This window comes from Perna viridis, chromosome 2 (assembly GCF_037379345.1).
Source record: "Perna viridis isolate PV_CMFRI_1.1 ecotype Kerala chromosome 2, ASM3737934v1, whole genome shotgun sequence".
Taxonomy (NCBI): domain Eukaryota; kingdom Metazoa; phylum Mollusca; class Bivalvia; order Mytilida; family Mytilidae; genus Perna; species Perna viridis.
Genome location: NC_142446.1, coordinates 63,255,544 through 63,270,894, shown reverse-complemented (window position 1 = coordinate 63,270,894; position 15,351 = coordinate 63,255,544). Strand labels below are relative to the sequence as shown.

At 32.2% G+C, this 15,351-nt stretch overlaps 2 protein-coding genes and 1 long non-coding RNA gene across 3 annotated transcripts; 2 read left to right on the top strand and 1 right to left on the bottom strand.

Annotated features, from left to right (window-relative positions):
* Positions 1 to 3,708: 3,708 nt before the first annotated feature.
* LOC148626414 (uncharacterized) lies at positions 3,709 to 6,215 on the top strand. Its single transcript, XR_015920067.1, has 3 exons — positions 3,709 to 4,245; positions 4,739 to 4,815; positions 5,389 to 6,215. It is a non-coding gene; the product is annotated as an uncharacterized LOC148626414 (long non-coding RNA).
* A 1,516-nt stretch (positions 6,216 to 7,731) lies between these two features.
* On the bottom strand, positions 7,732 to 12,027 carry LOC148626413 (uncharacterized). Its single transcript, XM_088571106.1, has 2 exons — positions 11,900 to 12,027; positions 7,732 to 9,310 (listed from the first exon to the last, which is right to left on the bottom strand). Exon 2 carries the CDS (start codon positions 9,223 to 9,225, stop codon positions 7,732 to 7,734), a length of 1,494 nt encoding a protein of 497 aa, XP_088427232.1. The 5' UTR covers positions 9,226 to 9,310; positions 11,900 to 12,027.
* Positions 11,449 to 13,382, top strand: LOC148626412 (uncharacterized). Its single transcript, XM_088570379.1, has one exon. It carries the CDS (start codon positions 12,193 to 12,195, stop codon positions 13,240 to 13,242), a length of 1,050 nt encoding a protein of 349 aa, XP_088426505.1. The 5' UTR covers positions 11,449 to 12,192; the 3' UTR covers positions 13,243 to 13,382.
* Positions 13,383 to 15,351: the final 1,969 nt, after the last annotated feature.

Below are 15,351 nucleotides of genomic sequence, written 5' to 3'. Positions count from 1 at the left end.
ATATATATATATATACAATTTCCAAATCGTAACACAATTTCTCTTCAAACACAAGAAATCTTACATCCCAATTCCCACTAATGAAAACTTGCATCTAATCTTCAGTGTGTGATGGACAGGTTGAAAAACTAAACTAGTATTTTTATATTTAAATGCTAAAATCAAAACTCTGTACTACATTTGAGTATAGAAGCACTGAATCTATTATGGTTTCAAATAATCATATCTATATTGTTAATTTCAAATTTCTGAATTGTTAATACATAAGATTAACAACATAAACAAGTTACATTTGTACCCATAACTATCCATATCTACATTTTAACAAAAGAAAACATCAGTACTGTATCTTATGTGAGAAAGTACCTACCTCTATCTAGTTTGTCTTACTGCGTGCACAGATAAACTTATGGAACATATACAAAATGTATTATTCCAGCATTCAAAAATGGTCATTGCTGATAGTTATACTTAGTCACATTTTTCACTTGATATTTATTCCATCACTTGTAGAAGAATTACCATTGCAGTACATAAATAAAAATCATTGCTTAATATATGCAAACTATAAAGTTTGACTCTGCCACGTTTGCCCAAAAAATGGCAAAATATTGAAAAAAAATTCCAACAAAAAAGGGGGGTCTAATCCAGACCATACCCTTTGAAAAGCCATCATGTTTACACGGTTTTAGTAAACATTATCTGGAAGTGAGACTTGCTCTTGTTGTCCAGTACATGCAGCCCCACTTGTAGTAGTAAAAACTAAAATGGTTATGACTGAGTGATCCTTCAACTCGCGTTTTTTTCCTTTTAATAAACGACAATATCGAATAGTCGGGAATGAATGATACTAACCTGTTTCTATTTTGGAAAGAACGAGTTTAAAATATTAATTGCATCCAAGATTTTGAAAGCAGTGAAAGTTCTCGCGTGCTTATTCTCATGCGAAGTTTCTCAATGAGTTTGGAAATACAGGGGAAAGAAACGAATTATGGTGTAATGTGACAAGCTATGATTTGACCACGGACCAAAGGTAATAACACATGGAAACGTTCTATCGTGCACCACATTTCACACTCCTAGTATTTTAATCGTAAGTACATTTTTTTTATCAAGCTTTCTAAAAATTAGACAGCACGTCAAAAACCAACCCAATTTAATTTTTTTATTTCTTGTTTAGAAACAGTTACGGATCACATAACCAGTCTTAGTTTTTTTATTTGTTTGTTGCGCTAAATAGAGAAAAAGTATGTATAAAAATGTAGATTGTAAATGAAATTTGCACAGAAGCATCGTTTGTTCGGTAGGTTTTTCTTCACCGTGAATTACTTTTTTATCCAACATGAATCACTTCTCCATTAGCAGTGTCTGAATTTTATGTTGACTGGTACTTAACATTTGATCTAAACGGAACCTTTCAGGGCTCTCCTAAGTGTTATTTGTACAAATTTGTTGTTGAATTTGTACCAAGTCTGTAAAAATATAAAAAAAAATTTGAAATGATATTTATATGTAAACCTCTATTATCATTAAAAATTATTTTAATTTTTTTATGCTCACATAGTTTAATTACTGAATATTTATTTTAAAATTCCGTGGATAAAAAGAGTATTATTGGCAGTGTATAGAACCAAAAGAATTTTTCAATTACCTTAAAAAACGAAAACGTTATGATGATGTAAAGTTGATGCCCCATGCCACTCCAAGGGATGTTTTGCCAACCAAATCCAAATCACAGGTAAGTGATGACATCACGAAGAACTCTCCTATATTTTAAAACAGTTTTTGGCATGACATGGGGTTGTGTCCTTATTGTGTGACGTGTGAAGGACCGTGGCCCAACCGCGCATGGGAAGAATTGAAATTGATTTTACATATGATAGGGACATCCAGACTTGGGACTGGCGAGTTATCCGGGCGGAGTTCATGTTCATTTAAAAGATTTTTCAATACTAGATCCAATACAAGGTAGATCTATTTAAGTGTAGATTACATCTTTTTGGCATTTTTTGGATATATATATTCTGAACTTCTATTTTATTTTCATATTTTTATGAAATATTTGATATCACTACCTTTTACAGGTAAACTGACACAATTAGTGCCAGTCTTTTTAAGCGCAATTCAACCACAGGGAAATATGTTGGGACAATTAAACTAGTTTTTATCCAATTGGCGCTAAAGTTGAATCGTATAACGCGTAATGTACACTTTCATTGAACTTCAACGTGTTCAGTGTACACAAGGTATAGATTGTACATATAGATTCCACCGTATAGTGTTTCGAAAAGTAGAATGGGTGAATCTTATTACACGTATGTACAATACAGTTTAATGCATATCATATAAATTGTAGCTATAACCAGAGGTATGACAAACTTTAGAGCTTCAGTTTCCCTACATGTATGTAGGCGATTTTGAAATTATACAATTAAGGATTTTTACTGTAATGTTGGAATATACTAGTATACCATCTGTAAAAGCTTCTTGTATATAACATGAACGCACTCTTGTACACTATATACACACGGATGATCAGAACTGTAAGGGAACGAACATCTTCTACTGCAATATTGGACAGATAATTCCTGTCACCTGTTGAGTCACCTGTTCTGTCTGAGCCATAAAACAATTATTTTTTTTTAAATTACCTCAGGGCGATTATATTCGTCACCTGGCCTGTGTAGTGTCGTACGTAAACTTAACCGAGATTTTGAAAGTGGGTTCTAAAAGGGGTGGGGGTCTAGAAAAAAGGGGTGTGTCATAGTATAATATTTCCTCATTTTCACCAAAATTTTGCATGAAATTATCCACATTAATCCAATTATATCATTTTTAATACTTCTTTTTTGGATATAACAACCAAAGGATTTTGATAGGCTATTATAAAAGTCCTTGTATATAATTATATTTACTGAAAGGATCTGCTTACTAGTGAATGAGTTTTTTTCCTTTTAATTTATATTAGGTTTTTTTATAATTTTACTAGCGAATTAAAACCGTACATGTAACAAGGAGTTATAATTAATTACAGGTCTATGCGTGTAACTGTCACCAATGATTTTACAGTCCATGCTTTAATTTACATTACAAAACCGAATTACAGCAGCCCGTGAAAGAGGTTCGCTTGTATGGAAGTCATTTTCTGATATGGCACCATCCTATGGACGAACGGAAATGCCAGCATCTTACGTTAAATCTGGGTATTAAAATGGACACGTACTATGTTTAATCAAGACCAAGTCCCGAGAAAGTGCAGTTTCATTCGTTAGCCCAAGGATTTATATTATATATAGCATTTACCTAAATTTAACTCTTTCGCTAGCTATGAAATAACTTTTTGTACAACTATTTACTACGTTACTGGAATGCTCATCTTATACGAAAGGATAATTACAAAGAGAACCTCGGATATGTATTGTCAGTCAGTGGCGAAACGGGGTGGCGAAATCACGCATGACACAAGACGCTTTTGCATACGGTTCATTCCCCACTATGACCTCGTCCCAGCAGCGAGATAAGTGTTAATGTAGCTGCGAAATCGAAGCTCTTGATCTTTTTTTTTTGATTTTGCGATCTAGAGCTACGAATTTTACTCCTTAAAAAATTTGCGATTACGATGACCTTGATCTATAGCACCTATTCTCCCTTCGTATCGTGGCTATGTGCTTCGCAGGCTGTCAACACTTTCAACCACATTAGTAATAAGCATATATGAATATTAATATCTTTCTTATTGTAGCTCAAAATAACAGATAATACGTAATTACAAGAATAAGTCACAAGTTTTCAGTCAGTAGAATAGACTTACAATTTGTTTACTTATAGTACAAAACAGACACTACCTGACAATCCTGCAAAAAGTTTTAACTGGATTTGTTGCTAAGTATGTGTTCCTAATACATGTTAGTTCTTAAAAGTTCTTAAATAAGATATGCTGTGTGCAAAGATTGAAATACAATGATTGGCATTTGTTTTTTGTTTGTTTGTTGTTTTTTTTTTTTTTTTGGGAGGGGGACGGTTCAATACCAACAGAAATTTTTCAACAGAACTATATTTAACTCAATCTTTACACGTATGGCTGGCATTTTAATACTTGTACAAACTAAATTTGTCTAGCTGTATTTATATTTTTTCAGAACTTTAAGTGAAGACTTGTATTTAAAAGAGAGACACTTACACATTTAGAGAAGAATATTGACCCATTAAAAAGGGTGATTATCATTTGACACATTTACTGTAGCAGTAAGTACTTATACATGCAATACTCATTGATTATTAAATAATTAAACAATTTTTTTTCATCCACAGGTATGCATTTTTTAACATAATCTTGATGACATTGTCAATAGATTGAAACAGTTTTGCTTTGAATACACAGGAAGCTTTCATGACGAGCATTTTAATAGAAAGCACACTTTTACTCACAAAATAGTAGTGGAGATGTTTGATTTTGTTTTTTGTTTCACAGACTATCAGAAACTTTCAGGCATACTGTTTGAATGATTAAAAAGTCATCTAATTTTTTATATTATTAAAATTGGAAAGTTAGGCTTTATGTAAAGATATAATATATGCACAAGACCCATAAAGGGAGATAATTAAACTGATTGGTTTCTAATGTGGAAACCTTGTTAGCACAACTCCTCCAAAACTACTCAAGGTATTTAAAAAAAATTATGTGAAGAAATGCATCAGTAGAGATTCAATGCAGTACTTTTAGCTTTGTATATTGTAGGGACAACCTGATAATACCAGATGACTATTAATACATCTCCTGTAGTGAGAGCAACATGTGATAACTTGTAATTACAGGTATTCCTATATATGCATGGTAAAGCATTACTTGTACATGATTTTGATGTTTTTTTTAGGTAATTAGTTTACTTCAAATTGTTATTAATGTTGTGCACTCTGTTAGTTAATTGAGCACAAGAAGCATATTACATGTAGTTAGTTTTTCAACTTAACACATTAAGTTCTGTCTTTATACATGAATGAGAGTTCCATATAAATCAGAATACATTAATAAGTTATAAATATTTGTAAGAAACCTTTAAGAGTTGAAGACCCACAGATTATGCTTTGCATGGCTTTGAAAAGTGAGGGGGTGGTTGTTGCCTGCTGAAACTGACCAATCATCCTCATAGTAATTAGTCAGCCAGTAACACAAATCATGTTTACACTAGGTTGTTACTTTATTATCTTTCAAGGTAGGTTTTTGATAATTGGCATGTTGTTGAGCATTTTTTAAGATGCATAGCCTTCTACATGCTCTAGGGTTAATTACCATTGACCTTGACTTCACATTTTTGTGATTTGTTTGCATTTTTTTAATTAAAAATCTACCCAATACTATCACATTTTTAGTTCTTAACTTTTTTTTAGGTATCGTTTTTGGTTGGAATTCTATGATCAGAATAGCTACTGGTATACAGCAAGAAATTCCTGCAAAATCTTAGGAGGATTTTCACATTATATTTGAGAGCAACACTACATGTATCATGATCAGATCATCACTACAAAGTGTGCAGTACATAACATGAGCTTTTACTATTATTACCATCAAATGAGAAATTGAGAATCTTCTTTTGGTGATACTGGAGTACAGTTGTAAAGAAATCATCATTGCTACCTAAATATGATATATGTACATTCATGTACTTGTGACTGCTAATATAATTCCCACTGAAGCTAAAGTGTTGATATTCAAGGAGTGGTTTAGATGTATCAGCCTCATTCACAGAAGGGTAAAATTGGAGGAAACTATAGGGGTTTAGACATAAGCAACAAACATGTAAATTTTGAAATAGGAATGTAGTTACATGTTTATTCATCAGAAGAAATCAATTCATTTTATTCAAAACCCCACCATTGCAAAAAAGGTTTTAATTTTTTAAAATATGTTAGCCAGATTGGAAAGTTTTTATGAACTGTGGTTCTTGCCCTTGATGTAAGGTTCAAAATGATAAGTTAGACTTTGATTAAGACATTTAATTCCTGTCAAATTGCATGGACATGTATTTCATATCCTTAGAAATAATGAAAGAAGGTTTAGGCTTTAATTTTCTCATTTTTGCCAAAATTTAGCACAAAATCAACCCAATTTTTACACAAAAGAGGGGGGGGTGTATTAAATAAAGTTGATTTTGCATTTTAACACTTTTTGTTTAAGAATGGACATAAAATGCCAAAAAATACAGATACTTTTGTGTTGAATGTGGATATGGTTATGAAATGTTATGAAAGATTAATCTTTTTGTAGTTTGTCAACAAAATCAGTACTTTTTAATAACACTTATCAAGATAATTTAGCTTCAATTCTTTTTTAAGTTGAATAATTTAATACATAAAAACATGCATATTCCTTATAAAATTTAATAAAGTAATAAATATACTTATTAAATGTGAGAATGCATTGGTGATTACTTGCTTATAAATAATAGAGATGTAAAATTATTTAAATTCTATAGCTTCATTCAATCTACAGATACATTTGTACTTTCTGGTATCTTATCATAATACCTCTTCATACACATGTACCCATTTTCATATGTTTATAACTGTATTGATTTACAAACAAAAAATCCTATGGGACAAAAATAATCCCACGGGAGAAAAAAAATCCCATGATTTTTTAATTGAAACTATAAGTTTATTTTATCAATAATTGTAAGATAAAATGCATTTCATTAAATCCCATGCGAATCTGCATCTAATGGTTACTCACATGTCATGGTAGGTTGAAGAAAAAACAGCCAAGATTTGCAATTCAGTGTTTTGCAAATTTAAATTGTTTTGTGTTCACAGAAGTTCAACCTTGAACCCTAACAGTTTGAGCAAGTACTGAAACACTTCCAAGCATGTCAAGCTTGATACAATCTGGAATTTTGATTGTTATTTAATATTTGACACATCATAAGAATTTGACTAGAATGGTTTGCAACTTCTTGTAATTTCAAAGAGATCTATTCATTTATTGTAAAATTATTGTGACAGTCATGAATTAGGAAAATGGTTGTTTCTGGCATAGTAAAAAAGATTTGACCCTTTCAATCCTAAACGGTACAGGACCTAACCCCAAAAAAATGAACACAACCCTACTTTTATGGTATAAATGTTGTGGAACAATATCATAGAGAGCCATATAAATACTTTTAAAATATTTTTGGCCTTCCACAACAACCAAGTGTCTAAGGACAAAAATAACAGTACCAAACAATAAAAGATTGCAAAATCTGGAGACTACACCACTATCATGGTCTTAGGAAAAACACTAACAAAACGTAAACTTGTGTTGGTTACGAGTGTTCCTGAATCCTAATTTTCAATTCCCGAATGGAAGTTGGCGCTGTAGCTACAAATTATTTATATGTAGTGGAGAGCAGCTTGAAATAAAAAGGATTTTAGGGTTTAACACTTCACAGTGGTGCGGTAGTCCTGTGACAACATACATGTGTTTGAGCCAGGACAACCTTGAAATTTAAATTGATAGTCCTTCAGGCACCATAAATTATTTTTTATTTTTTAGTCCTAAGGAGAGGAACCCAAAACAATTGTGAGGACCACTTAATTTACTTATCAAATAGTCCTATGGGCTACATAGCTAGAAAAGTTTTGTTTAGAAAAGAATTGTGATCTAAGTCAACGTATGCCAATTAATGAAAACAAATCGATTATAATGCATATCTTAAGCATAATTTAGAATGTAAAACACTATCGAAATCTTTTTTAATAGTCAATGAAACAACAATATAGCCTTTTGTTTTTACTAAACGAATTATTTATCAGTGAATGGAGAGCGAAGATTGCATCAACTGTGCCAAAACCCGGTCTGAAGCCAAATTGTGCATCGGTCAGAACAGAATATTTATCACTCCATCTTGTGAGTCTGTTGTTTATAATGGCTGTAAACAATTTTCCGAGATGAGAAACAAGAGAAATACCTCGGTAATTTCCTGGATCATTACTGTTTCCTTTTTTATAAATCGGAATAATTATACTCTGAGTCCATATTTCTGGAAAACTTCCACTATTTAATATGTTATTAAAAAGCTTAATCAACACTGGATTAATAAACGGTTTACTAAATATCACATATTCATTTAATATATTGTCAAAACCACTCGATTTATTACGTCTAAGTTTATTCATACACGACACTAACTCGCCTTCAGTAAAGTCTACGTCCAATTCCTCAAAGACAGATTCATTCTCTGGATTATCTTGCGCTTCTCCGTGTAGAGTTTCATCATATGAAAGCTTACTAAAATAGTTTTCAAAATCCTTCAGTGAAGTATTACTGTTCACCTGCTTCTTCTTCACTTTAAATTTCTTATAAAACCGCTTTGGGTTTGTTTTTCTTAGACTTTCAATCATGTTTCCTGATTTATTTTTATATTGCCGTTTAAGTCTATTTTCTAAAGTCTTGTACTTTTGTTTGGCTAAATTCAATTGTAGCCTATTTTCGTTAGAATGAAGATTATTAAAAGTTTCTAAAGCACTCTGATAGTCAATATGTAATCTCTTCAACTCAGCTGTGCACCAGGGTTTTTCAGTCTTACTTATAGTTGTACATGTAGTGTTATGTTGCTCACAATAGTCACACTTATGTTTTATCTCGGTCTTTGTAAAACCTTCAAAAATGTCTTCCAATAGAATGTTACGTAATTCTACACTTCTGTTCACATCTGTACTTTCGTCTATTAACGATGCAATCTCATCAAATTTACCTGCGTTTTCAATCAAACGCTCTCTGACCCCATCTTCGCTCTCATCATTCCATTTAAAAACGTTATAATTCATATTTTGACAATTACATTTTTCTTGACATAAGGTATTATGTTTAAGGAAAATATCTGCAAAAATAGGAGCATGGCTAGAATAAGTATTAAAATTACTAACATGAAAATTTTTAACAACATTCATATCCTTTTTTGGAACTAATAAATAGTCAATTACACTCGACCCATTTTTGTTATTAAATGTTATCTTTTCACTTTCTATACCAAATCGTCCATTACAGATACGCAGACCTGTAGAATAACATAACTGTAGTAATTTTCTGCCAAAAGCATTGACTGTCTTATCGTCTTCAGATTTTCTTTTAACCTTATAATATTCATCGTCATTTTGGTAGTCAATAAAATCTAAATTGTCACGTAACTGAGATTGAATTGCTTCCCCTTGTATGTAATCTGGTTCTAAGCCCACACGTCCGTTCATATCACCAATAACTGCTACAATACCTTTATTGGAAAAATGCTCAATATCTGTTTCAAGTGTCTCAGATACATCAATGTCATACTTCCTGTGAAAAAAAAAAGTTTTATCAGGTGGCATATAAATAGAACATAAAAACATATCTTTATTATTAAGCATTATACTCTTATCAATTCTGAACCAAATTATACTATCAGCACTAATTTTGATTAATTTTAAATATGGTTTCAACCACTTTTTACACCATACAATAACACCACCTCCATTGCACTTTTTCCTATGAACAAATTCCTTTTCGTATCCTTTTATGTCAAAATCTTCTGGGCATTTAACCCAACATTCTTGGAAGCATACAATATCATATGAATTCACAATACTTTGAAACTTTTTATCTTGAATTTTTCGAATAAGCCCTTTTGATATATTCCAAGAACATATTTTCAACACATCATGACTGAGACTAACATGATCCTCCGCCGAATTCTATTCCTGCCATAGCTCTCCGTCGATATACAGCTTGTCACCTCTCAGGCTCTTTTCTTGTTATCACGCGCTTTCTTCAGTTCCGGTAGTAACTTTTTTCGCTTCTCTAAAACATCGGGTGGGTATTGTATACTGATTCCGTATCGTGTTCCTTTCAATCGGTTTGATATACTCCGTATATAGTTCTTGTTGTCCACATCCCGTAATTTTACGACAACAGGCCTGGGTTTTGCGCATCATCGATTCTTCTGCCCAATCTATATGCTTTTTCTATTTTAAACTTCGTTTCGGCATCGGGTATTTTTAGCTCTGTTTTACAAAAATTGATAATAGTTTCTTCACAGTTTTCCACTATAATTGTTTTACGACGATTTTCATTCGCGGTCGCGCCACCTTCTGCGTCGCCTTCTCTTCTATCCTCGGTAATAAATTCAGCACTCTTTTCGGATATTTCGAAAAAAAGTAAGTTATTTTGTAGGTTTTGTGTTTCTATGTCTATTAATCGTTCGCGCACCTTTTTACTATCTGTGTAATTTCTACACCGCTTTTAATAGTGTCTAGCCTTTTCTTTATCGCTACGTGGTCATCTTTAATGTCAGATAAAAATTCAGCGTTTCGTTCTAAGTGTTCTATTCGTACCGTGCACCGCTCTAGGTCTCAGTATCGTATTAATTTTCCCATAGACGTCTATAGTGAAGTGCATATTTTTAGGATTTTTTAAAAAATATGTAAATTGATTCAATAAAACTTTCACTTACGTAGCATTTCTAAGGACATGTGAAAAAATAATTTCCCGCAAAGAAAATAGGGTGAGTCCACGAAGATCGGACAGAAAAGTAGTCTCGAACTATAAATAGCCGTTTTCCCTACTTTCACTTTCGTTTTGCACTCACCAAACCAACCTTTTCAGTGGAACATTTTTATGATATTATGTTAGATTTTCTTTTAAAAAAGTTCTTCATCTTACAGTGTGATGTTTGCTCTATTTTATAAGTCATTGTTCATATCTTTTGACAAAATATTAGTTTGTAGAGAGGCAAAAAGAAAATGCATTATATTTTTATAGCATCCATATAAATAGCCATTTTCCCTACTTTCACTTTCGTTTTGCACTCACCAAACCAACCTTTTCAGTGGAACATTTTTATGATATTATGTTAGATTTTCTTTTAAGAAAGTTCTTCATCTTACAGTGTGATGTTTGCTCTATTTTATAAGTCATTGTTCATATCTTTTGACAAAATATTAGTTTGTAGAGAGGCAAAAAGAAAATGCACTATATTTTTATAGCATCCATATAAATAGCCATTTTCCCTACTTTCACTTTCGTTTTGCACTCACCAAACCAACCTTTTCAGTGGAACATTTTTATGATATTATGTTAGATTTTCTTTTAAAAAAGTTCTTCATCTTACAGTGTGATGTTTGCTCTATTTTATAAGTCATTGTTCATATCTTTTGACAAAATATTAGTTTGTAGAGAGGCAAAAAGAAAATGCACTATATTTTTATAGCATCCATATAAATAGCCATTTTCCCTACTTTCACTTTCGTTTTGCACTCACTAAACCAACCTTTTCAGTGGAACATTTTTATGATATTATGTTAGATTTTCTTTTAAAAAAAGTTCTTCATCTTACAGTGTGATGTTTGCTCGTACACCTGCTCAGGGATATGCAATACGATACTGGTACCTCTATATCAGAATCTACTTTATCAAATTTTGAATCAATTGTGTCTAATCGTTTTTCAATGTTATCAAGCGATGAAAGTTTTGTTTCGATACGCTCCATTCTTTGACAGATTTCTTTCAGGTATAAATCTGGACTAGCCATGGGTGGATACTGTGGCATATTTGGTAAAATGTTCGTCATAGGTGGAAATGGCAAAAAAGGTTGGAACTGATTGTATCCAGGTCCTGGTGAACTAGTCATAGGTCCGGTTGGCTGGGGCCCCTGTTGCATTGTTGAATTATTTAGTGACATTTTGTTGTGATTGCTTACATTGTTTATATTCGTACAATCGTTCTTGTTTTTGACCTTGTTTACATTCTCAATGCACTGTCTTTTGTCCGCAACACTCGATTGATCTGATGATGTAAAGTCATAACTATGATCTCTTCTTTTATCCCTTAGTTTTTTACGTCTAGGCATATTTTAAATAGCACATTCCGTTATTATTCTCTCTAACTTACCTTTTTTTCTGCGCTCGAATTTTTCACCTCCATTTTCACCCACCGGAAACTAAGCACCATAAATGACACATAAACACTTGCAAGTCTAAAATTCATAAGAATTTTCACATGAAACCTTTATAGATCCAAAATAAAATTTCATACATACAGCAAAAATTGGACAGGTAATTCCAACACATTTAGAATTCCAATTAAAGTTTTGTTTTTACAGTATACACAAACTTAATCCCTTGCTCATACCACCGTTCTGGCTATTCCTACATTTTAGGAACCCATCTGTGCCTTGTACAAATATGTCCTTTTTATTTAATGGTGACTTAATTGATATTGTATCATATTATCAGTATTTAGGTTTACTACTTACACAACATGTAGATTATAATGAAATGCCTAAAACAGTGGCCAAGTCTGCAAATAGAGCTCTTAGTCTTCTTATAGTAAAGAGTAAAAAACATGGTAGTTTCCAATATCCTACATTTACTAAACTGTTTGATACCCTGGTCTGGCCATTGATAAACTATGGTTCTGCTATTTGGGGAACCAGAAATTTTTCATGCATAAACGCTGTCCAGAACAGAGCTAACAGATTTTTTATGGGGGTAAGGAAGTATACACCTAATGATGCTATCAGTGGTGATATGGGTTGGAGACCTCCATGCACAAAACAATGGTCAAATGTTTTTAGACAGTGGAAGAGATTTACTGTTATGGAAAGAGACAGAGTTAACTATAAAATTTTTCAATGGAGTGTAAATATAAATAAGAAAAATTGGTGCTATAAAGTCAAAGATAAGCTAAGAGAGTGTAACCTTTATAATTTTATAGACACTGAAAATGTCTTAAATAGACGAGATGCTTCAAATTTAGAAAATCTTATTTTTGAGAAGTATATATCAGAAAGGGAAAATAGAATTATTGCTCAAAGTGTTGGTAAAAAATTACGTACTTATAAGTTATTTAAGAATGTGTATCAAACTGAGAAATATTTACTAAGTATCAGTAATTATAGATATAGAAGTGCTTTTGCAAAATTTAGGTGTGGTGTTGCCCCACTCAAAATTGAAACTGGTCGATACGAGGGTAAAAATGTCGAAGATAGAAAGTGTTCTTTCTGTAATGATTCTTCTATTGAAGATGAGAAACATGTCATAATGCAGTGTCCACTATATGCAGACTTAAGATTGAATTTATTTCAAGACATTGATAGATATAGTGATATATTTAGATATCTAAATGAAGATGAAAAATTTATTTATCTTTTTAAATCAGATGATTGTGGTTATATGGTTGCCAAAACCTGTTTTAATATTTTAAATAGAAGAAATACCTTTTTATATTCATGAATATGTAATTAGTTTGTCATAATAAGAGACATACATTGTAGATTTATACAGTCTCTCATAATTCTTTTTAGAATGGCACTTGTTAGTATTTTATATTTGTAACTATTGTTTTTATTGTATTGTATATGTATATTGCAAGTGGTGAGACTATAATAAAATATTGAATTGAATTGAATTGGATTTTATAATTTTTACCTATAAATTTTAGAATTTTGGAAAAGCCAGAATAAACCAGTTTTTTATTGTTTTGGTTTGTTGCATCAGTATTTGTTAGCTGATGCTTTATAACTTATGGCTGATTATATCGATTGTCCTTCAGATTCACCAACATAAACATAAACAGCCTTTACACAAGCCCTTGAACGGACACAGGAGCGACCTAACAAAAAAGTCAGTCAACACTTCAGATTACCTAACCACTGCCTCGATGATTTCAACAAAATGAAGATCTTCATTGTGGAACAAAACACGATCTGGAGCGATCTACAGAGAGTAAAGCGGAGGGGATTTAACAAAAAAACATTAAGTGAAGTGAAGTGGGAGGGATTTTGGATAAAAGAACTCCGTTTTTTACACCCACACGGAATTAACAAAAAACGATGTTGGAACTGATGTCACAGCGGTACGAGTTCGAGTCCCGCGGAGGGAACGACAGTTTTAACATCGTTGGGAATTTTTCAGACCCTTCTATAAGTTTACGTTATCTTCCCTGTATCAATTTGATCCGATGGAGCAGTGTAGTGAATAGAGTCGTCACATTCTGAGACGAATATTTTTCTTTTAAAGAGTAATCAAGGGAACCAAGGTCATAGCAGTAATCAAAAGAATGTAATCCAGGGACAAAGACCAGATATGGAAAACAGACATACACAACAAAGAACATAAAGTAACTAAAATCATACATACAAAGTAACAAAAGTAAATGAGCAACTCCATAAAAGACTGGAAGCATGGGCCAGGTGCACCGGTAGGCTAAGCGTCGGATTTGTTTTGATATTATTGTTTGCTTTAGATTGAAATATCCAAAACAATATTATAAAAAAATAAGTAAATATGTATTTCAAATTAAAATTATCTTTCATCTATTTAAAGATATTGTTTTATATTTAATCTATATAAATATGCATTTATTATTTATGTATTTACAATAGAAACCCTTTGCTATCCTCAAATTATAATAATGATGATACTTTGTTTAATTAACTACACTAAAAGTATGACAATCAGAACTTTTGTTGTAGAACAATCAGAACTCCATAATTTTAAAATGTTGGACAATCGGGAATAAACCAGCGGGTCATCACCGATACAAGTCGTTTCGGCCATACTACCACCTCGGCCATAGTCATTTCGGCCATAGTTATCTCGTCCACACATTTTAACATACACACAGAGTCACTATGGCCGAAAAGTACTTTGGTCGAAACGTTCTATGGCCGAGATCACTAGAAAGCGTCATCACTATTATATTGTTTATTGGAAGTGCCCCCCCCCCCCCACCAAGTCAAATAGAAATTAAGTGACACTGTGTGTATGTTAAAATTTTGTCACACTTATAACCTATACATAAATTGGCATTGTCGGCAGCATATCGCGAAGAGTTCTATTGTGAACCAGGTTAATATTTCAATGATTTCCATAGACATGTATATAATGTATTAAATATACTGGTCTATATGGCAAGCCGATGTGGAATTCATTTTCTTATCATAGGTCTATGATATTTTTAACAACTATACCACGTGATTGATCGGCAATTTATGACATTACACAGAGAGTGTAGTGTAAAGTAATTATATAAAGCCCCTAGCCAGAGATCATAGTCTGGCATGCAAAAAAATGTAGTCATAAACGTAAAAAAACAACCTCACAGGCAGTTCGTGAATTCGTAGTATCGATATTAACAAGTAAGGCACACATAAATTATGTGTCCATCTCAAAATGCATTATTTCAATTTTTTTTTCAAAAAGTCTTTTGACAGACTATAGGTACACGTTATTAGCAGGAGCCTCTTTAAACTCGATCGTACATATATTAATGCTAATGAGCAGACAGACAGACAAATATTTGTGTTTCGTCCTTATTCATAAATCGAATATTTACAACAA

Excerpts from the sequence above, each read along its gene's own strand:
- LOC148626413 (XM_088571106.1), bottom strand. The coding sequence starts at position 9,225 with ATGAACGGACGTGTGGGCTTAGAACCAGATTACATACAAGGGGAAGCA.
- LOC148626412 (XM_088570379.1), top strand. The coding sequence starts at position 12,193 with ATGTCCTTTTTATTTAATGGTGACTTAATTGATATTGTATCATATTAT.